The 23544-nt window shown below is 45.7% G+C and overlaps 1 protein-coding gene across 1 annotated transcript in view; it reads right to left on the minus strand.

Annotated features, from left to right (window-relative positions):
* The window catches only part of PM20D1 (peptidase M20 domain containing 1), a 29379-nt gene extending 6302 nt beyond the window's left edge, over positions 1–23077 (minus strand). Inside the window, exons 1-12 of the mRNA XM_025991378.2 lie at positions 22935–23077; positions 17583–17762; positions 15100–15186; positions 13214–13446; positions 12712–12798; positions 11525–11658; positions 11113–11232; positions 10336–10411; positions 9907–9968; positions 9595–9673; positions 7596–7667; positions 1624–1792 (exon numbers count right to left, since the gene is read on the minus strand). Coding sequence (XP_025847163.2) covers positions 1624–1792; positions 7596–7667; positions 9595–9673; positions 9907–9968; positions 10336–10411; positions 11113–11232; positions 11525–11658; positions 12712–12798; positions 13214–13446; positions 15100–15186; positions 17583–17730 — 1267 coding nt within the window. The 5' untranslated portion in view covers positions 17731–17762; positions 22935–23077. The remainder of the gene's footprint in view (positions 1–1623; positions 1793–7595; positions 7668–9594; positions 9674–9906; positions 9969–10335; positions 10412–11112; positions 11233–11524; positions 11659–12711; positions 12799–13213; positions 13447–15099; positions 15187–17582; positions 17763–22934) is intronic.
* Between the last annotated feature and the right edge of the window lie 467 nt (positions 23078–23544).

Raw genomic sequence — 23544 nt, forward strand, 5'->3', positions numbered from 1 at the left:
TGCTTTGGGGGTTTCTACTAGTTGATATCTGCCTATCTTTTTTCTGTAAAGTTCTAACTCTGTTAATGAGATTATGGTGGGTGCCCCAGAAGGGAGAGAGTAGTGCAGAAAGCCTCTGAGGGCCAAGAAAGAAGAATCAGGGACCTAGAGGGCCAGGGTCCCTGAATGGTGGAGACCTAGCCCCTGCTCTGTGGCAGGAGTCTGAAGAGGTGGCAGGCCTCAGAGGGGATGGCTGCCTGGTATGTTCAGGGAGGTGGAGTCTTAGGTCTAGAGTCAAAGATCCCACTCTCCAAACAGGCCAGGGAATCAGAGGAAATCTCCAACTTGAAGTGACCTTCTAGCTAGGCAATGGATGTCTGAGGTAACTGCAAGGACCGATGACCACTAGCTGAGGGGCTCCCGTGCTATGCTGCCACCTAAGATCTCGAGGGCCCGATACAGAAGGAGGGTGGTGGGGTGGTGCTTGGAGGCCTCAATAGCTCCGGAGGTTGAATTTCCTGAGGAGTGGGGCTTAAAGCCAGATTTAAGTTGATTAAAAACGAAGGCTGCCATTTTCTGAGTTTATGGATGCAGAGCTTCACTGTATGCGCTCCTACGGGCCCATGCCCAGCACAGAGGCAGGGCTGAAGTATGCACTTAGAACATGAGGGAATCCAGGGCACCTGGCTGGCTCAGCCAGTTAAGTTTCTGACGCTCGACTCTGGATTTCTGCTCAGGTCATGATCTCAGGGTCCTGGGATTGTCCCACATCGGGCTCTATGCTCAGTGCAGAGTCTGCTTCTCCCTCTCCCTCCCCACACTTGCTATTGCTCTCACTCTCTCAAATACATAAATAAAATCTTAAATGAAGGAATCCATGATTAAATCTAGATTTAAAAAAACCTGGACACAAGGCTTAGCATTAGAGCATTTTCTCCTTACATCATGGACCAGAGATCCTCAAACTGCAGTTAGTCATCAACTAGTCTCAGAATCCTCTGGGGGAATTTGTTAGAGAGGCAGATTCTAGGGTGCTCTCCAGATCTGGTTAGCTTGAATCTTTAGGAGTAGGTTCAGATAATCTGCACTTTAGTGAATTCCTTAGGTAATCCTCTTCCACTTTCAAGTTGGAGAACCACTGTCTACCCAACATAGGTTTGGAAGGTATGCTGGAAGATTAAGGAAGGGGCACAGAGGCACTGCTGCTGGAACTGGTTTGGGCTGGGAGAGACGAAGGGGGTTCATGCAAATGGTACACGTGGGGAGGCATTTCTGAGCTCTGTTGCTGAGCTGTTATCCCAGGAAGGATCAGAACCAGCCTAGGAGAAACTTGGCCCCTTCTGTGGCTCCTCCAGAGGAGCTGGGGGTGGGGGTCTGGGCTGACCCTGTCCTCCATGCCAGAGAGGCTGGTCTAGGTTAAGCTAGGACCCAGGCATGACTGACCTAATTTATTGTTTCTGCTCTTTTCCTGTTTGCTTTCTGACTTCCACTCCAAGGGGAAAATACAGTTCCAGTTTCATCACGAGGGGAAGCAGCCAGATGTTTCCAGGCTGAACAGCTGGGGTGGAGGTGGGGCAGTAGACATTAGATAGGAAACAGTTCCAGCCCCCACCTCCCTCCAGCCACAGCTGATGAAGTCATTACCTGGGGCAACAGTGTTGACTTCCGGGAAGATGGACTGTATGGTCTGGCGGAGCAGCTGGTAGCCCAAGGCCTGATGGTCAGAGGGGCTGACAGGCAGGGGGTCAAAGGCAGTCAACACGTGGAACTGGACCCGGTCGTCAGCCACAATGTTCTTAACAAGTTCTAGGACCTTGAGGGAGCAAACAAAGGGAGTTTGAGTTCTTAACTATCTGCTGTCCAAGTACTATATGAATTGAAACAGTCCTGATTTCTCTCCAGGAAGGCAGAGCCTTGGGAGTTTACAGGGGAGCTCATTTTTGCCCTGGGACCTCAACTTCAGCGACTGGCTGTAGTAGAGAGAAGAGTTGGGTCTTTCTGGCAAGGGATCTACAGCATAGTAGGTTTAGGTTAAACGTTCAGGAGGCTTGCCTTATGGCCATGAGGCAGGTGGGGAATTGGAGAAATCAGGAAATTGTGTGTCCTTCCTCTTGGGCTGAGTCATGGGCTAGGTGGAATGCAGAAGACACCACAGGAAGGGGGGAACACAGACATCTTGAGGCAGGCTGATCGATGTGATGACCTCACATCAACCTGGGAGTTTCAGACAGTTGAGGAAAGGGTCACGCACTCTTCTTTCTCCTCTCTGGGCATCCCTGCTTCCTGTTTGTAACCAACTGCCCTGGAGCCAGGAAGATGAGCTCAACACAGGCAAAAAGTCAGGAGTTGGGGGGACTGGTGTTCAAGTTTTCTCTTTGCCTCTTTTCCTCAGGAAGGAACCTGAGGAAGCTCCTAGAAAATTCAGTCGGAAACCACTAGAGCTGGATCCAGCACAAGTCCTGGTCCCAGGCAGGACGTAGACCAGACCCTGAGGATCAGGTCCAATGGAGACATGTGGAAATGGACTGGGAGGCTGGCTTAGAGTGGCCCCCAAGCCTACCCTGCCACCCAGGGAAAGCCCCAGCACTGGTCTCGACCCATCTGATCAGCAGGTGCTTTAGAACTGCCTCTGCCTTAGAAAGGGGGGTGTCCCATAGCTGAGGACCACTCCTATGGGGGGCATTAACTCAAGAGTACCCCTTTTTATGGCAGTGTCGCCTAGAAACATGCTAGGAGTGGAGACTGGAAAGGAAATGAGGCCTATTTCTGGCTTAAAAACTACCATTGAGCCAAACCAAATTCCTTGCTGTTGGATTAGTTGGGGGTGGTGGTGGTGGTGCATTACTCACTTATCGGAGCTTATTTTCATTCCAGCATGTTTGCCCTAAACCCTCTAATTCAAGAATTAGCACATAGTCTTGCTATATCTTCAACCAACTAGCAGATTCCTAGTCATCACCATAGAAGGTGGGGGTTGGGACTGGGCCTGCTATCCCAATTTTTTTTTTTTTTTGTTATCCCAAATTACTTGAATACTCCTGCCCCCAGAAACTGAAGAGGGCACACAGACAGGATCCCCCCTCAGTTGGAAGCCACAAGAGCTCAGGTTTCCTGCTAACTCACAGGCCAGGTTCTGATGCAAGAGGAGGGCTACCTCACTTCTGTGTTTTCCGTCCCAGGAACATAAAAGGCATGCAATACATGTTGGATGCAAGAAATTTAAAAGATATGAACCAATAAAAACTCACTTCATAAGTTATCTCATGAAGTAACTGTATAATAGGATTGTACAGTTAATGTCGCTGGGCTGAGTACCTGAACCTGGTTTCTCACAAGGATGATGCTTCACTACCACCAAAGCACATGCAGGTTGAGGTGGGGTGGAGTAGGGCCTGAATGAGGATGGTGTTCATTAAGATGGACTCCTTGGATTCCTTCCATCACCTTGGTGGTGATGGACTTTGAGCAGAAATTCAAAGGAAGGACATGAAACAGATGGAGAAGAGGCAAGATCTGATCAGGGAGGCGGGCAGGCACAAAAATCGAGGAGTGACAGCACACTTCGTGCCATGGACAGCCACTTATAGTTGTGTGACCTTGAGCAGGCTCCTTAACCTCTGTGTCTCAGCATGCTCATATGTTAACATAAGGATAACAGTAGCACCTGCTTGGGAAGGTGGTTGTGACCACTACTGGAATTAGCATATGTCACATACTTAGGCAGGTTCCTGGCACATAGTAAACACTCAACATATGCTAGTTATTTGCGTAGAATAGAGGAGCCACCCTGGGCAATAATCAGGGGCACAAGGATGGGATTCATGAATGGTAAGAGGGACCTCAAAGGTTGCTTTAGAGCACATGAGTCTCATCACTCTGAGCTTCTACAGCCCTTATAGCACATTACCATAATGTTACGATTTTTCCTCTGTTTTATGTGTAGATATGTTTTTCCCTCAAGTGAATGATAAATGTGTTGAAGGCCAGGACAAGGGATACCAAAAAATTGGCAAGGTCTTTAAGTTAGAGTTAGCAAGTCCAGCCTCCATCCTGTGGTAAGGCAAGGCCTCTCACTAATGCCCAGGACAGACTGTCATCCAGCCTGGGCTTGGATACTTCCATGGCAGAAGGCTCACCACCATGCTAAGTTATAATCCATTCTGCTTTTGAGCAACTTGGCTATGAATGTCTATAATGACCTGATGTATAGCTTCCTGTAGTATCTCACCCCTCTCCCCCTTCCTTTTTTTAAAAAAAATATTTTATTTATTTATTTATTTATTTTTTTAATATTTTTTTTTATTATTATTTATTTATGATAGTCATACAGAGAGAGAGAGAGAGAGGCAGAGACACAGGCAGAGGGAGAAGCAGGCTCCATGCACCGGGAGCCCGACGTGGGATTCGATCCCGGGTCTCCAGGATCGCGCCCTGGGCCAAAGGCAGGCGCCAAACCGCTGCGCCACCCAGGGATCCCTAAAAAAATATTTTATTTATTTATTCATGAAAGATACAGAGAGAGGCAGAGACCCAAGCAGAGAGAGAGAGAAGCAGGATCCATGCAGGAAGCCCGATGTAGTACTTGATCCTGGGACTCCGGGATCACACCTTGAGCCAAAGGCAGATACTCAACCGCTGAGCCACCCAGGCATCTCCCCCTCCCCTTTTAATTTGATATATTTTTATATCCTCCACAGGCTATGGTATATATGAGACATACTATTTCACCTCTGTTGAGACTAGAGGCCAGTGCCCTTACTGCCATTCCCAGATCTTTGTTCTATGTCGGGTTGCAGGGTAAATGTCGCCTCAGAGGACTGACTTGCTGTTCCATGCCTACCCCACAATCACTTTGTGACACATCATCCTATGATTTTCTTTATGGTACTTACCTCTTGAAAAAATCAGCTTGTTCCTGTATTTGATCACTTGCTTATTGCTGTCCCTTACTCATTAGAACATAAGTGCCATCAGAATGGGAATCTTGTCTGTCTTGTTCACCATTTTCCCAAGCACTTAGAAGAATGCCTAGCCCATAGCGGCCACTCAGTAAACACTTGGTGAAGCAATGAATGAAGAAAGGAAGGAATCTTTGGTACAATACTCTATAGAGAGGTGGACGTCATCCACCCTCTGAGAAGCTCATGACCATCCAAGATGCCATATTCCCCAACTCTCCTAGTTGGGGCTTCCTGAAGCATCTCCTAGTGGCCTTATTTTTACTCCTTGAGGCCCATTCAGGACGAACCTTCTACAGGGTAGTCTATGACATTTCTGAAGACTGTTGCTCACACATAGGTGATGGAGACCTCTCTATACCCACAACATGGGAGAGACCAGTTAGAGTTGGAGGAAGACGGTTCTGGGAACTGTTCATGCTCCCACAGGATCCAGCCCAGCAGTTCCAGCCCATGGAACTTGATGATGGAACTGGGCACGAGGCAAGGGAGGGATCAGAACTAAAGGATGCTGTATGCTTTTGGATGCTGGACAGGTGGGCAGGATGGGCCCAGGGCTTTCAGAGATTTCATGAGATAGACTGGGAAGGAAGGCCACTCTGGTGGGGAATAGAGAGGAGGGAAGAGTGCCAGAAGCTGGGGAGATGAAAGCCCCAGCTGGTGGAAAACAGCCCTTGGAAAGGGCATGGAGTTGGAATGAGGCTGGAAAAAAACTGGTAGAAAGAAGTTCAATGGGGGGAATTCAGTGATTTCCTGGCCCCATGATCCTCTAGGGAGAGGACAAAGGTTGGCACTCGATGAAAAGCAGTGGAGCCCAGGGCTCACACCGGTCCCAGCTTCCCCAGAATGCTGGGTGATGCTGGGCAGGCCATCAATCCATCCCCCGCCGGCCCCCCTGCAGTGAGGGGTGTGCCTCCCACCCTATGTGAGAACAAACAAAACCCTCCAGGGGGAAGAATTTAGGGAGAAAAGACCACAGAAGTCTAAGTGTGGCTGACCCTCAAGGATCTGCATCAGAGACTCAGGGAACACCACCTGCCCTTAACCCTGCTTAATTCTGGAATGTTATTAGTCATTCGATAGTTGTTGGGTTGCCTCTTGAGATCATTTTTTTGAAGGATTACATTTGTCTCCTGAACTCCTATTTAGCACAACCTGCTGTTTAAGTAAGCTAGCCTTTCCTGCAGATGCCAAACATTCTGCACCATGTCTGCTCAATCCTGTACCTTTCAGCTCACATGTCACTCCCCGGGGAAGCCTTATCTGACCCTATCCGAGGTCTGGTTCCCCCTTACATTCTCCACTAGAACCTGGTCCCTCTTCATATGGCACTCATCACAGTTTGCAATTACCCACTGATTTTAATCATTTTTAAATTGATGTTTGTAGCAGGCCACTGCCAGGCTCTGTCCTCGATCCTCTTTCTTTCTAATTTTACACATTCTTCCTGTGGGATTTTATTGACTCTAGAGGTTTCATTTATGTTAACACCCCAGCCTGTATCTCTAGTTCATTCTCTCTCCAGACCTGATGTATTTATAATTGCCTATTTATAATTTATAAGCTTCTAAACTTATAAGCTTCTAAGCTTCTAAACTCCTAAACCGTTATATTTCTCTGTGAACTTGCTCTACTTCCTGAATGCTCCATCTTGGCTGAAGGCATCAGCACCTGGCCAACTACCCAGGTTAAAAACCTTCGAGTCATCCTGCCTTTCTCTCTCCCTTTACCCATGACACATCACATTCTGCTGAACCCAAGTCTCCCACTGTGGCAGGTGCCTTTCCTCACCCCATCACCACCACTCAGTCCACTGCCTGAGAAGCTCTAACAGTTTCACAATCGTCTCTTCCTACTCTGGCATTTCCTCTGCATTGCCATCAGCACCATCTCCCTAAGAGCACGTCTAAGGACATCATGGCCCCGTTTGAAGTTCCCTCTGTTCACAGATTAGAGCCCAAACTCCTCAGCATGGTTCACAAGGCTCTGAACCCCACGCTACTACTCCATTTTCACCATTGCCATATCTGCCTGGTCTGTCGTCCTCTTTATTTAGCCTGATTTTACCTTAGCCTGACTCTGAATACCTGGCTTCTAGCAAAGTCCTATCTGTCCTTTACATCCCCGCTTAGATTTCTAGTGGTCAGAAAAGATTTTCTTGACCCTCAGAGGTAGTGACAGTCCCTTTCTCTGCACTGGTCCTTTAGCAATTTGTTCATCCCTAATCATTTTGATTGTGGTCTGGTGTGGTGGTTCTGGATCTAGACTGTTATATGTGTAATCTTGGGCATGTCACTTACCTGCTTTTTTGATCTGTGCCTCAGTTTCCCTGTTAAATAAGGATGATAATAGGATGGTTGTGGGCTTTAAATGAGCATGCATATATCTTAGAACAGTGCCACACACCAAGCAAGCCTGTGGGACATGTCTGCTACTATTGTTATCATTTGTCAGACTCCAAGTTCCCCCAAACCAGAGATCTCCTATCCTAGCCAGATTCCTGGAAGCCTCTTAATAAGGTTGAACAAATGTTATTGAATAAACCAATGTTGGTTGAAAAATGGTGGTTGGCCAGCCCTGGGAATGCAGCTATACCCAGATCCTGGGGATCACACATCCCTGATACCAAACCACTGGTTGGGAACAGATGTCACCTACCTCTTGGACTGTCTGTGCAGGGTGAATCCGGAGGTTGATTATGGCCTGGGCCATCGGGGGGATGACATTCATCTGTAGAGAGAATCACAAACCCTGGCCTGAGCCACATAAGCTCCACCCTCTGCCCCCCCCCCCCCCCCCCCCCCCCCCGAAAGGCCAACTACCACCAGTAGAGAAAGAGGAAGCCAATTTGATTGAAAGGTCCAGGGCTTCATTTTTAGTTGGCCCTTGTCTCCTCTGGGCCCTTGACAAGTGGTTATGTTCAGAATTAGAGATGTGTCTGTGCATTAGGCCAGATCTCCATGCTTCTTGGTCCCGGTGGGTTTCACTGAGAACTTCTCAGAGCAAGACTGTTTTCTCCAGGACCACACAGACATCTCTCTTCTGGCCCCATGCAGCACCACTGGCACTGTGTGCACTCTCTTCCCCAGGGCGCCCTGGATATGCCTCTTGCACTTTACTGCTTACTCAGGCCAGGGCACCCAGAGCCTCTGCAGGCCCCCGTCACGGTGTGTTTGAACCCCAAGGGGATGATGATAGTAATTTCCCACTTCTAATTGCAAAATTTGATTCTGTTCTCTGCTTGATCAGGAAGAACCCAAGACTAACCAGAGAAGAAGAGAATTAGACTCTGAGTGGATTTTTTTTCCTCAGAGGCCATAATAGAACGGACTCCAACTCTGAATCTTTCTTTGAACTGGTTTGGTGCAAAAAAGCACTACCAGGGGCAGGAGAGCTGGGTTATTACAAATTAGCCGTGTGATTTTGAATAATTATGACCTGTTTGTGCCTCTGTTTCCCGACTGGCAATGGGGATGATGGTACCAGGAGGGCTGTGAACAGGATCAAATGGAATAACAAATGTGACAATGGACAGATAAAAATTTTATGGACAGATAAAATGGCATTCACATGCAAGGACACAGTATTATTATTTCAGTGAACACTCTAGACAGCTGGTGAAGACAGCTCAGGTCTGGCTGACACTCTGTCCAGTTAAGTTATGGCAGGAATTGAGGTGCCATTCATTGTACTCAACCTGGGCTCCAGATGACCAGACCTCCACAAGGCCATGTGTGCTAGGTAAGGCGGCATTCCTTAAAGTAGTGCTGGTAGTCATTGGGAACAGTCTCACTTCTCTCAAGATTTCAGAAAGTCATAGGCCCAAGCTAACCAGTGTGGCTCTGGCTGTGGTTTGTTCCTTTAAACAGAGATGCCCCTTAGTGGCCAATCCAACTGGAAGTAGACCAATTTGCCAAAAAGTAGTTCTTGGAAAAGAAAAATCTATCAAAGTAATAATTCACTCATAATTTATTTCTACGAGTGAACTTCATATAGAATTCATATTTGTTAAGACTACCCAGTATTTAGTGTGTTTTGGAAAATGACTAATATCTGCCTTTAGATGTTATATATGTAGATTTTATAAACTGTGAGTGAGTTTCTCTCTTTTGACTCAGGGGAGCATGAGGGGAAAATACATTAATCAGTCATTAAATTTGTTAGATGAATAAATCTTCCAAAGTGTGATAAAGAGTAATCAAAAGATCCTTGATAGGTAGAAAAGTTAGAGCCTTAGGCTACATGACCAAAATGCTAGGTAAATATGTAACAAGTTGAATGAGTATAGTTCACAAAAATTAACTTCCAAATAACTCCCCTTCATACTAGTATAATTTTTTTTTAATGGTTGTTTTGTTTTTTAAGGAGTACAGACACAAGGCAGCTGAGAGGGGCCATGGACACTCCCTAAAAGGCACATGTACAAAATCTGGCCAGCAATTTCAGAGGGTTTGTAGACCTCGGTTGGTACACTTGCTCTTGAGGATTACCCAACTGATAGCACTGTACAGTTCAGCCCTGGGCCTTCCTATTATTCAAACTATAATCAGAGAAGGAAGAAGGGGCCAGGAAATAAAGCCAAAGGATGGAGGCGTGGGTGTAGGGAGGGAAAGGTGTAGGGAGGGAAAGGTGTAGGGGATGATCTAGGAGATGTTACCTTGACTCCTGCATTGAACATGGTGAGTGCCATCGTGGTCCTGACCAGTGCATTGGTTATGTAATTCCTCTCCATTAACCTAAAGCCAAAAGACTAAGGTCAGACATTAGGAAGAACTTTCCAATGTGGAGAAAGAATGGGTTGGAAGATCACCCACTTTCCTGAATCTTGAAGACCTTTAAGACTAGGAGGGACATCCTATATATGGATTAGATGTAGCATTTGGTGGCTAAGGGATGATTAGCTAAGCCAGGGAGAGGGGACTGAGTAGGTTTGGTTTGGAGGATGAGAGAAGGAAAGATAAAACTTTACCTGCTTACAAGGGGCCCAAACAGCCATAAGTTTCTCAAGACAATATTGGCAGGAAAAGGGAACTGAAAAGCAAGAAACCAGGTCATCAGGATTTCTGAGGGGTCAGCATAACAGGGTCACTGTACCTGAGGCTCGAGTCTCTCCCTGCTTTAGATCTGCCTCGAGGGCCCTCAGTGGCAGCCTCAAGGATGATTGAGAACCAGCTCCCAAAGGGTGCCTGGATGTGTCAGGTCTTAGGGTCTCAGAGAAGCACCAACACTCCCGGGAAGAAGTCAGATCCTATGTCTCGGCTCAGCCTCTAGCTTAAAATAGGTGAGCATGTGCATAGCACGGGTCAGCAGTGGGCTCTTCTATTCTGGAAACTACTTTTCTGCCCCTCTTTCTTTCTCTTCCACAGCTGACCAGGGGTAGTGAGGCTCCTTTCCCTACCTCATTTGCCAGTTCCTGCAATGTCGTTTTCAATGGCCCACTTCCAAACATGTTCGGCAGTGGTGTCTGCTCCAGGCTGGAAGAGAAATGGAATTCTCAGGACTTTCCCCAACCCCAGTTAAAGATCAGCAATCTGAAGGGAAGAAGAAGAGAGACAGGGTTTTTCAGCAGGTCTGGCCAGGAGGTCTGCCATTTACCTTCTATCACCACCGATCCACCTGTTTGGAGATCTCAAAACATAAGCAGGATTACTTCTAGATGCTGTCCCTATCTACCAAGGCCAAGTAGGCACCACTCCTTGTCACCTACCACACTGTAGCAGAATTATCAGTCTCTGCTGCTAACTGTGAGTTCCTTGAGGAAAGGGGCTGTTTCTTTCTACTGCTATATGCCCATCACTGGGCACAAAGCCTTAAACATTGGTAGAGAATACCCATATTTAACTGAATTAATATAGTTCTTCTTCCCACTTTGCTAAGAAAACCCAGCTGGAGGTAAGCTTTGCTGTTACAGACCTTGCTGTGCTCACCCACAGCCTGCAGCCCTTACATCCTGACCTAGCTTTTATGGGCCAGCTCTTGCTTACAATATGGGTAGATCCTTTTCTGACCCCTGACCCCTGCCTGGGTACTGGTGGCTCTGTCCTTCCTGCAGCCCCCATTGTGGTTTCTCAGCCCAGCTTCAGGGCAGGAAGCTTAGCCTCTTCAAACCCAAAGTGGGAAAGGGCCAGGTCCTCCATCCCGAGTCTGGCAAGGGAACAGGGCCCATGTTGCTTACCGGCTGATAGCAGCTGCGAGGATGCCAATGCTTGTCTCCTTGGGGGGAGCTGAGGAGTGGCCCGGAGTCATGTTTACTTGCAGCTTGAGGTCAATCGCACCCTTCTCTGAGACTGCGATCCTGCAGCAGAGATCAGAGAGGGTCCTCCTGACTTCCTCCCACCTTGAATTATCCCATGAGCCCATGAGCCCACCTGCACAGTGGTCTGCTGGTCTAGCAGCTTGGCTTCATAATGCTTTATAAAAAATCTACACTTGAAGAGAGGGAAGGGGGAGCCCAAAACTGGTCCGAGTTCAGGGCCAGAGGAGTAAAATAAAGAGTTGTCTCAGTATGGCTTACAGATGCCAGGCTGGGGTCATCTGAAGTGCGGTGAGAACACCTTCTAAGGTGGGGGATAGGGTACTGTACTCACATGGCAAAGGGCTTCTTGAGGTAGGGAATGAAACCATCCAAGATGAAGTTACCCTCGTCCACAATGAAGGCTAGCTTGACACCCCTTGCCTGTAGCAGGGCTGAGATCTTCTGAGCCCCATTCTGCCCTGACACCTGCAGACATTGAACCCATGGCCATTGTCCTTCTCAGACAGACCTCCAATAGCTAATGGAGACCCATTGAACATAGCTAGGAGCTCCAGAATCTCCCTGCCCTGTCTCCATCCTGCGGGGTGAGGGAGGGAGAGGAAGGGGCCTAGACAGTCTTGCTTCACAGAACCCTGGAAAGTCACAGCTGGAAGGGCCAAACTGCCCTCATTTCACAGATGAAGTGACAGGCCCAGGGTCAAAGTAAGTGACATCACTAGAAATAAAACATTGATTCCTTGCTCCCTGTTGGTTCTCTTACTATCACACCCATGTTTCTCAGAGTGTCATTGCTGCCTCAGATAATACCAGGGAGTTTGTTAAAAATTCAGATCTATGCCTATCACTAAATGAAAGAAGCCAATCTGAAAAAGGCTATATACTGGATGACTTTCTGGAAAGTCAACTATATGACTTTCTGGAAAAGGCAAAACTAGGGACATAGTAAAAAAAATTCGTGGTTTCCAGGGATTGGGAAAGGGAGAGGGGGATGAATAGGCAGAGCACAGAGGATGTTTAGGGCAGTGAAACTCCTCTTTTTGAAACTATAATGGTGGATCCATGTCACTATACAATTGACCAAGTCCACAGAATGGATGCCCAGAGTAAGCCCTAATGTAAACTAGGGCTGTGGGGAGTTATGATGTATCAATGTAGGTTCTTCAGTTGTAACAAATACCCCACTGGTGGGGATGATGATAATGGGGAGGCTGTGCATGTATGGTAGGGGCATAAGGGAAGTCTCTCTACCTTCTCAGTTTTACTGTGAACCTAAAACTGCTCTAAAAAATAAAACCTTTTAAAAACAAATTCAAATCTGTGGCACTGGGTCTGGGAATCTGCATTTTGGTCAAGGGCCTTAGATAGTTCCGGCGTGTGGATACCCATAGGAATTGGCAAACCAACACACCATATTCTGGAGGCCCTACAGCTGGGGAGCAAACTGGACTGGAGTGCACCCCTCCACTCCCACCCTAAAGAGGGGTTCTAGAGATGGTTTATGGGGTGAAGAGGTTGTACCTCCTCATCATGGCCCAGAGCAATAAAGAAAGATCTTCGGGGGATGTAGTTTCTGATCAGCAGGAGCTCCAGGGCCTGCAGGATTGCCTGGGGGGTAGAAGCACAAAGGAAGAGGGAATATCAAGGCATCAGTAACATTCAGCTGCCTGCATCAGGGCTGGTGGGGCTAGCATCAGGCTCTCTTTAAAGAGAACAAATTCAAGTGGCCCCTGGGGGATGGGATGTGAGGAAGCATAAGCTCCTTTACCACCTGGAGAAAAGCATAAATGTATCAGTGTCAGAGCTGAAAGGGTCCCTGGATATCACGTACTCTAGTCCTTATTTCATAGTTGAGAAATCGAGACCCAGAAAAGGATAGTAACCAAGTGATAGCTGGAACCCACGTCTCCTGAAGCCAAGGTTCTTTCTACCATAACCTCCTGCCTCCCAGGGGTCAGCAGAACATTTCCATCCTGGGTGAATCCTTAGTGCCCCAAAGCAGAGAAAACAAGGCATTGCACACCATCAAAGAGTTCTTGTTGTCCAGTGTGCCTCGGCCATGGATGAAGCCATCATGCTCCAACCCAGAGAACGGAGGCACCTCCCAGCCTTCGTCAGGGGCAGGCACCACATCACTGTGAGCCATCAGCATGTAGGGCTGCAAGCTGGGGTCCGAGCCTTGGACAGTGAACAGGTGGCTGTACTCTCCTATGACTTCATGTTGGATAAACCTAGTTTTGAAAATTGTAGGAAAGACTGGAGACAAAGGGATGAAAGGGGAGAGAGAAAGCCAGATTTAACAATTTCCTTTGGTTTTCTTACCATTTGATAGAAAATGTCCACCTGTCCCCCCACCCCTCTTTAAAAAGGTGTAGTGTCCTATAGGAAGCCTTCTGGAACAAAGCCAGTCTGATTCCTGATTTGCACGGACAATCTCTAAAATTCCTCTTCCTCATATTTAAATGTGCTACTACTATGTGACAATGTGCATATCAAGATTCCATCATGGTAACAGCTAATAGATCAAGATCTGGCTTGGTCTGATCTGTAACATGCACATCACAAGTATCTGCTGCAGGACTATACAGATGACGAGTGTGTGTTAAATTTTAAATATACTAGTCCCGGGATCCCTGGGTGGCGCAGCGGTTTGGCGCCTGCCTTTGGCCCGGGGCGCGATCCTGGAGACCCGGGATCGAATCCCACGTCGGGCTCCCGGTGCATGGAGCCCGCTTCTCCCTCTGCCTATGTCTCTGCTTCTCTCTCTCTCACTGTGTGCCTATCATAAATAAATAAAATTTAAAAAAAATAAAAAAAAAAAAAATAAATAAATAAATATACTAGTCCCCAATATCCAAATTACTTGGAACCAAACATGACCCTTACATTACAAAGAGAGAGAGAGAGAGAGAGATTAAAAAAATACTCCTGTGTGTGTCATACAGAGGGAAGATTGTTCTGTCTAGCACAAGGCCACACTTACGTGTGTGGGTATGGATTCTCTCAGGGTCAATTACTCAGGTTACAGACAGTGTTAGCGAGGGGGCCACTTGATGTGCCCAGGCCAGCTCCTCCAACCCCAGATAACTTTGGAGGGGCTGTTTTTTTCTTTTATTTAGGAAGAGGGCCTCACTACTCTCCAGGAGCTTTCCATGCAGGGAGTGGGGAGTTGCAAGTCTCCTTTTTCTTCTTGACCCATCCCTTCTTGGACTCACATGGGGGTGGGGAGCTGATATGGCAGCTCAAAGTTGCTGACTGCCTCAAAACACAGAAACGGGCCTGTAAAGAATCTGGGGAAGGGCCTGCATGGGTGGAGTGTGTACATAGGTGTGTAGGTGTGTGTATGGAGGTAGGGGTGGGAGAAGCATGGAGTATAGTTCCAGAAGCTTGCACAGGAAGAAGGAATTCCTAGTCCTATCTTTTTTTTTTTTTCTTTTTTAATTTGAGTATAGTTGACACACAATGTGACCTTAGTTTTAGGTACACAACTTACTGACTTGACAGGTTTATCTATTATGCTGTTCACCACAAGTATAGCTACCATCTGTCCCTATACATGGCTATTAGAATATCACTGACCCTATTCTTTATGCTGTGCCTTTTAATTCCTTTCTTAGTCCTAACTTTTGATTATATATTTATTGACTGTTATATATTTAGGGCAAAGATCGGGAGAGTTCAAACTCCAGCCCAACAGTGTGCCTTAGTGTTTCAAGGGCCAAATAAATCTATAGTCTCTACCCTGCCTCCATTCTGACTCTTAGAGAGCTTGCATTCCTCCCCACTGTGTATAAACTCAAAATACACCCACAGAAATTTTTACTGTCCTCTGGTCAGTAACAAAAGAAGCTTCTTTATCACTTTGTAAGAGAACTGTGCTCCCACCCCTTTCCACAGATTGTGGCTGACCTGTACGAATGAATTCTCCAAACTCGGCCTGGGCTGTAGTGTTAATGTCGTCGGGGCTGAAAGACACTGTTGGAATCTGGATGGCACCTGTCAGAGACAGAGAGCCATGGAAGAGTACAGTTGATAACAACCACTGGTTTCACCACAGCCCTCTGTGCATAGAGTTCTTTTGCGTTCATGATCTTATTGTGGGAGGCAGAACAATCCTAGGAGGTAGGCACTGCTATTTTCTCTAATTTGAAGGGAGGAAAACAAGCCTAGAGGGGTGAGGGGAGCTGCTCAGGGCTGTCCTGAAATAAGCAGCAGAAATGGGATCTATAAACCCAGGTCTTTCAGGTTTGGTTAGACTAATATGGGTCTTAAAGTCCAAGATGGATGTGGGTTGGGGGGAGGTGGACAGGAGTAAATTTTGGACTTTGACCCTAAGTGGGGAGCTGCTATAAATTGTTTCTAAGCCTCATTCGGCCTCTGAAACCATTATCCTTTCAATGAACCAGAGGAGCCCACCATTCTGGGTTCCTACATGAATGAGGCTTTATGTGCAGAGAGTAGGCTTATTCCTCATGGACTGGCTCATCCAGAGTCTCGCTGATTTCTCAGCCAATGCCAGCTTTTTGGGCACATGATGCCTGGGAAGGGGTGGATATAGGAGTTCCCAAACCAACTCCTCAGTCCTCAATAATCTTCTCCACTTTACCCAGATGCCTCAGTTCCTGAATTGCTATTAGGTTTATCCCTTTGAGCCATGAAGGCTTTACACTTTTTTTTTTTAAAGATTTTATTTATTTTTTTCATTAGAGACACACAGAGAGAAAGAGACAGAGACATAGGTAGAGGGAGAAGCAGGCTCCCTACAGGAAGCCCGATGTGGGACTCGATCCCGGGACTCCGGGACCAGGCCCTGAGCCAAAGGCAGATGCTCAACCACTGAGCCACCCAGGAGTCCTGGCTTTACACTTTAAAGAGATTCATTATTAAATGCAAACACCAATGGGAGAGGAAATGCAATAAATTATGAGAATGTTTGATTAGATATTCCAGAACACACTAGGAAAAACAAATGCATCTAGGCAGTGCATCTGTCAAGGGTGTGCTGCTGAAAGACGAACTTAGCTCTGTAATCAGTTTTGCTCAGGATCAACCCTACATCACAGCCCACCACATAGATGGGGAAGTCAAGGTTCAGAAAAATGAATCCATAGGAGACAAACTCAAAATCTGAACTCAAATGTTTTGCCTCCTGCTCACAGTTGGAGCAGGAGGCATGTGGCTATATAGGTATATATATATATAGGCTGTACAGTATATATAGGCCATATAGTCATATGGTTATAAGGTCCCTACTTTGGGTTCTTTAAATAAGAAAGCTTTTGCTTTCTCCTGGGTGAAAAGACACTGGTGAGCAGCTGCCTACTGGCTTTCAGAGAACTCACTATTTGTTCTATGCTTTGGGAAAGCTCTGCTCTGCCTCCAGACCAATCAATCCCTCAGGCACATGCACAATTTATATTCAATCACGAGGGCTAGCTTTTGATCCCTGCATCTGGCAGCACATGTTTATGTAGGCAGTTTCTTTTAATTCATTATTTAATGAAAGGGGAAAAGACTGGAGCTAAGCCCAGTGGTGAGGAGGATCTCATTATCCCATAGGATCTAGTGCGCAACAGAACCTTTCCTCTTTTCTCCTGGAAAATGCAGACTGAGAAGGCAAATGAGTTTTTAACCTTGGTTTGAGGTCTAGGGGAGAGATGTCTTTTAATTAGAAGAGGAGATTTGGAACATCTCACACATCTCCTGGTGGAGTTCCCTGGAGCTGGGTGGATCCTACAGGTGACAGATGTTATCACCCAGTGCTCACTCCTTGCTTGTGAGGTCCCCAGGGAAGGTCTTTCAATTGACCTAAGCTTCAATTTCCCTCCACTGTAGGTAAGATTAAGATAATTTAGTCTTGGGCAGCTTGGGTGGCTTAGCGGTTTGGTGCCGCCTTCGGCCCAGGATCGAGTCCCGCGTCGGGCTCCCACACGAGCCTGCTTCTCCCTCTCCCTCTGCCTGTGTCTCTGCCCCTCTCTCTGTGTGTATGTCTCTCAAGAATAAATAAAATTAAGAAAAAAAAAAAAAGATAATTCAGTCTTAAGATATCGCGGAGATTGAACACAAGTCAAAACTTCCGAAGGTTAAGGGTACAAATAAAAGCTACTGCAAAGCCGGGGTTAGGCTGGCGAAGGCCAAGGCAACGGGGAGCTGGTGGAGCTCGGGCAGGATCCTGGCGAGGCAGGGAACACCGGAGTCCCCCGAAGCCAGTACTGGGACAAGAGTGGCGTCCCCACGCCGGGGCGCGAGGTGCTGGGGCTCGGGCTGGGCAGTGCGGTGCGGCTGCAGGTCCCGTAGTGGACCCTCTGCGGTGGGAGTGGGGCGGCAGGGCCGGCCACGGAGAGAGGGACCGACCTATACCCGAGCATCGCTGGCGAAGGGACCCGGCTCACCTTTCAGCGCTTCCTTCATGGCGAAGCGCTCGCCTTGGCTGAAGTGAGAAGGGATGTGCTGCTCCCGGCCCTTCACTCTGGACATGGTGGAGACGCCTGGCAGCAGCACAGCCGCCAGAGCCAGCACGCAGACGCACTGCGGGGCCATGCTTGTCTTCGGTCTGCAGCCGGAGTCTGGACCTGCACCACCAGCCCGCGTTAGCCGTCCTGTCACCGCTCCCAGTCCCGCAACTGCCTTAGTCCCACCCTCTCCCCAGGCCTGGCCAATCGCCGCTTGCCGGGAGCTGCGGAACAGCCAATGAGGGGACGGCTCCGCCCAGGGCCGCAGGGCCTCTTGGGAGTTGTGGTTTCTCCCCGCGGGGCAGGCAGAAGTGGAGCAAAGGTGAGCGCGCCCGGTGCACGTCCGGTTTTACGTGCGCTTGACCTTCTGCTCTGAGGTTCGCAGAATCCCTCGCTGTAGGACTCGTCACATAATAGGGGGGAAAGGCTAAATAAAATCAGCAAAGCGTATCAGACTTTAATCTGCTTCTCACTTCTGAAGTTTAGAACTTGATGACCAGTCCCCCAGATCCGGGGGTGGGGGTGGGGTGGGGTGGGGTGGGGTGGGGGGCGGGAGCCTCTGGGTCCCTGGCTTTATCGAACCTGAAATTGAGGCAGTATTACCTTATCTATAGACGCTACTTTGAATGATCAGAGGGCTTGCTCCTCTTTAGGAATTCGCTGAAGGTGTTTTTGATATTAATGTAAACGCTGCATTTTTTGCAACTCTCTGCAAATACTAGAGTTTTAGAGGCAAATACTGAAGGATTTTGAGAAAGATTGTTTTTAATTATTTTGATGTATTTAATAAACTGAAATTTCATAGCTGTTCAGAGTAAAGGATCATTTTGGAAAAATAAAACCTTAGGACGCAGAGAATAAAATGAGGTTTATTGGAACCAGAAAAAAGATTGCTTTTACATCCCTTGATGCAATTTAATTGGCCACCAGTCACATATTTTAGAATTCTCTAGAAAAAAAACAATAGTAGGGCTGCATAGCTACTCATGGCCAAAGATGCAAATTCATATTCCTGGTGTTTGCCAAAACTCAGAGAGGGAGTATCTTGCTCCCTTTCAGTAGTCCTCCTCCTCCTCCTCCTCCTCCTAAAAATTATTGCCTCAAACAAAAAACTACAATCATATATTTACTTTTCAATAGCAATCAAAAAACACTATTATGAAACATTTCATACAAACAGAAAGATGTAAAGAATAATATAACGAACATTTTTGTATTCACCACTCAGCCTAAGGTATAGAACATTAGAGTTGAAATGAGTTTGTTTTTTTTTTTTTAATTTATGATAGTCACAGAGAGAGAGAGAGAGAGGCAGAGACACAGGCAGAGGGAGAAGCAGGCTCCACGCACTGGAAGCCCGACGTGGGATTCGATCCCAGGTCTCCAGGATCGCGCCCTGGGCCAAAGGCAGGCGCCAAACCGCTGCGCCACCCAGGGATCCCTGAAATGAGTTTTTAAAAGTATAAACACTGGGGATGTGGCTGAGTTAGCTGGGAAATCAAGCATCTGATCTTGATTTCTGCTTGGGTTATGATTTCAGGATTGCAGGATCAAGCCCTAAACTTCTCAGGGAATCTGCTTGGGATTCTCTCTCACCCTTTCTCTCTGTCCCTCCACCACTCCTAAAATAAATAAATAAATTTTTTAAAAAGTATGGACATCAGCAGAATTTTTAGTACAAAGTGGCTTAATGTCTATCAAACTTCAAAACTGTTATGATTGTACAATTAATATAGCACTTAGGCCCTTGTGAATTATTTGGAGAATACTAGAAAGTATAAAGAAAACAAATCATACTTCTTACATTGTTAGTCCTTCTTGTTTACTTGCTTAGTAAATCTTTCTCTATTTCAAGGTCGTAAATAAATTTTGATGTGTCATCTTTTAAAAGTTTTAAACTTTTGCCTTTTATATGAAAAATAAAAAAATCACTATCCAGAGACATTCACTCATAGTATTTTGATGGGTTATTCACGGTTTTTTCATGCCCTCCAATACTCACATATAAGGTGTATGTCTGTTTTATTTTTATTTTTTATTTTTACAAGGTTAATAAAGTCTTTAATTTCATACACACAAAACTCTATGTATAATTTTTTGAAAAAGATTTTATTTATTTATTCATGAGAGACACAAAGAGAGAGGCAGAGGGAGAAGCCGGCTCCATTCAGGGAGCTGGATGTGGGACTCGAACCCAGAACCAATAGATTATGACTTGAGCCGAAGACATGCTCCACCACTGAGCCACCCAGGCGTCCCTTAATATATTGTCTTTTAAAAGACATAAACTTGGCAGCCTGGGTGGCTCAGCGGTTTAGTGCCGCCTTCAGTTCAAAGCGTGATCCTGGAGACCCGGGATCGAGTCCCATGTCAGACTCCCTGCATGGAGCCTGCTTCTCCCTCTGCCCCTCTCTCTCTGTGTCTCTCATGAATAAATAAATAAAATCTTTAAAAAAAATAAAACGTTTAAACTCTTACAGAAAAGTTCTTACTCCATCTGGAATTGACTTTTTGTAAATGATATAAGGTCAGGGTCAAATTTTATTTTTTTTCCAGTTAGATAACTGATTTCCCCAACACCATTCCTTAAATATTCTGTCCTTTCCTGAGCTATCTGCAGTGCCAGCTGTGTCATTTACTAGGTTTTCAGACGCGAACAGGCCTGTTATGGGACTACTTTTTTGTATTGGTTTCTTTGTTTATTTCTATGCTAATATGACTGTCTTAATTATTATATCTTTCTTTCTTTCTTTCTTTCTTTCTTTCTTTCTTTCTTTATTTATTTATTTATTTATATTTTTATTTTAAAGTTATTATACCTTTAAAAAATGCCTCCATGTCAGGCAGAACACGGTTCTCCCTTAGGCTGTTAATGTAGTGAATCACATTGATAAATTTAAAAAATGTAAACCACCCTGGGAAAAACCATTACTTGGATAAGCCCACTGCTGGGTTTTCTTTTAGGATTTTTGCAATTCTGTTTATAATTTGATTGTGGCCTGTAGCTCTTCTTTTTAATAATGTCCTTTTTTGGATTTGGTATCAAATGTATAGCAGCCTCAGAAATCTCATTAGACAATATGGTAGAGATTTCTAGCTGACCCCAGTACCCATTCTCCTTTCTAAGTAACAAGAATCCTGAATTTTAGCTCAACATACGGCTATCTAGCTGCAAGAACACATTTCCCAGTCCCTGGCAGCTAGGTTTTGCAGTATAACTACATTTAATGAATGGAGGATAAGAAGTGTTGCACGTGTTTGGTTCAAGGCAATGTTTTATGGACATGCTCTTCTTAAATCCCTCCCTCCTGCTCAGACTTTCATGGCTGGAGCCTTAGCAACCATGTTGGACCATGATGGTGCATTCTGTACCAGGGGAGGGCAGAGAGCTGAGCTGGAGATAGCCTGAGTCCTTGGGGCACCATATATATATATGATATATTATATATATAATTATATATAATATATTATATATTGTACATTATATATATGTTACACACACACACACACACACACACACACACACAATTGGACCAGAAATCTAATTTTTTTTTTAACAATTCTAAAAAAATAAAGTATCTGGGCCTGGTGTTTTCTCTTACTTAATAGTTAACAGACTTTCTACTGTTTTGTTTTTTTTCTTAAGATTTTATTTACTTATTTGAGAGAGAGAGAGAGTGTGTGTGTGTGTGTGCATATGCATGAGCAGGGGCAAGGGGCAGAAGGAGAGGGAGAAGCAGACTCCTCACTGAGGGACTGGGTTCCAGGACCCTGGGATCATGACCTGAGCAGAAGGCAGATGCTTGACTGACTGAGCCACTCAGGCACCCTCTGTTTTTTTAATTCTATTTTAGTTAATTATATTTTATTAGCAATTTATTCATTTCACTTAAGATTTCAACTTTGTAGTAGTTAAGAGCTTAAGCTCTGTAGCCAGATTCCCTGGCTTGAAATCTTAAGCTCCTTCATGTTCATGAAGTTGTGTTGAGTGTGAAACTTAATTAAAACTTTTCTGAGTCTCAGTTTCCCATCCATAAAATGGGGATAATAATAGTATGTACCTCTTGGCGTTGTTGGGAAGATTCATAGAGCTAAGACTTAAAAACTTAAACACTTAGAAGAGTGCATAGCTTATAGTAACCATTCAATAAACAGTGATAGCTATACTATCATTACTATCTTTTTTCCTTTGCTTTTTTTGAGTTTATTTGTTTTCTTTTCCTAACTACCATGATTGAACATCTGGTTTATTAGTTTTCAACTGTTTTCTTTTCTTTTTTTTTGAATATTTTAAGTAATTTCTGCACCCAATGGGGGAGAGGGGGAATCAAGAGTTGCATGCTCTACTGTCTGAGCCAGCCAGGTACCTCTCCCTGCACAGTTTTGATACACAGCATTTTCATTCTTGTTTAAGTCGGTTTTCAATTTTCCATATGATCTCTTTTTTGACTCTGAGTTATTTAGAAATATCTTTTAAAAAATTCTAAAGGCATTATTTTTTGTGCAAGTTATCTTTTTGATATTGACTTGTAGCTTCAATGCATTGTGGCCAGAGACTGTGGAAGGATACCTATTCTCTGAAATTTGTTGAGAGGTAAATGATTTAGAGCCTATAAGGTGATCAACTTCTGTAAACATTTCATGTGTACTCAAGAAGTATAAATTTTAATGGCATGTGCACAATTCAACACGTCTGCCAGATCAGGATTGTTTGCTGTGTTGTTTAACTCTTTCATACCATACTATTTTTTTTTTAATCCATATGATTTATCCACCATGAGAGAAGTGTCCTGAAATCTTCCACCGTGTCGGTGAATTGGTCTTAGCTGCCTGTTATTTCCTTCTAGGACAGTGCATAGCAAGGCCAGCTTATTCTGGAGATGACTTGCTTTGCCTTGCTGTAAAACCACCCAAACACGGGATGCCTGGGTGGCTCAGCGGTTGGGCAACCGCCTTCAGCTCAGGGCATGGTCCTGGAATGCCTGGATCCAGTCCCATGTCGGGCTCCCTGCGTGGACCTTGCTTCTCCCTCTGCCTGTGTCTCTGCCTCTCTCTCTCTGTCTCTCATGAATAAATAAATGAAATCTTAAAAAAAAAAACCCACCCAAAAACATGCATTTGTTCACATTTCAAAATCACTTTATTACCAAAATGAACAAAAGGAGAATGCTGTTTAAATTAAATAAATTACACAAATATCTCAAGTCCCGGGCCTCCCCGGGGATCCCATCGTCACAGGTCAGTATCACTAATAACATTCAAAAGCATTGAAATTCTGGATTATTTCACTACCTTCCCCTCCGTTCCTGCTTCAGTCATGTCCAGAGAGTGGTCTGTTTAAATTTGCTTGTGTTCTTTTCAACATATTCCAACAGTGAGGTTTTCTTCAATGTCTCCCTCTACCCTGTGTGTTTCCAATTTTACCTCCACTGTCTGGACACTTGGTTCAAAGGACACTTCTGCTTGGGATGTCTGAGGCTCCGTGACCTTGCCCTACCTCCTGGGCCTGAGTTGGACTTTGGAGGAGGTGGAGTAGGAGAGGATGAGTTGTCATTGGCTAAAGTTCTTGTCCTCCTGGAATTTGGCACTTTGGGTGCTGGGCACAGTGAATCCCAGATAACATTGTCTTCTGCCTTCCAAGTTTTGAGTTCCATTGGCAGCCAGATGGCATAATGAAATCACAGAGAAGCAATGCTTGTAGGCCAAGAATCTGTTGGCTCTTTGCCAGCACTCTCTCCTTTAACTCTAAGAAGACTTGCTAGCTGATGGGCTCACTCAACACACAGACACACAACACAGGTCAGGCTGAAGTTAGGATTTGGGATGGTTTTTCTTCAGGCTGGGCCAGCCCAACCTGTTGGGCAGGGTCATTGAATTGAAGGAGCTTGGGAGGAGCAGTGGG

The sequence above is a fragment of the Vulpes vulpes genome, chromosome 5 (assembly GCF_048418805.1).
Source record: "Vulpes vulpes isolate BD-2025 chromosome 5, VulVul3, whole genome shotgun sequence".
Classification (NCBI taxonomy): domain Eukaryota; kingdom Metazoa; phylum Chordata; class Mammalia; order Carnivora; family Canidae; genus Vulpes; species Vulpes vulpes.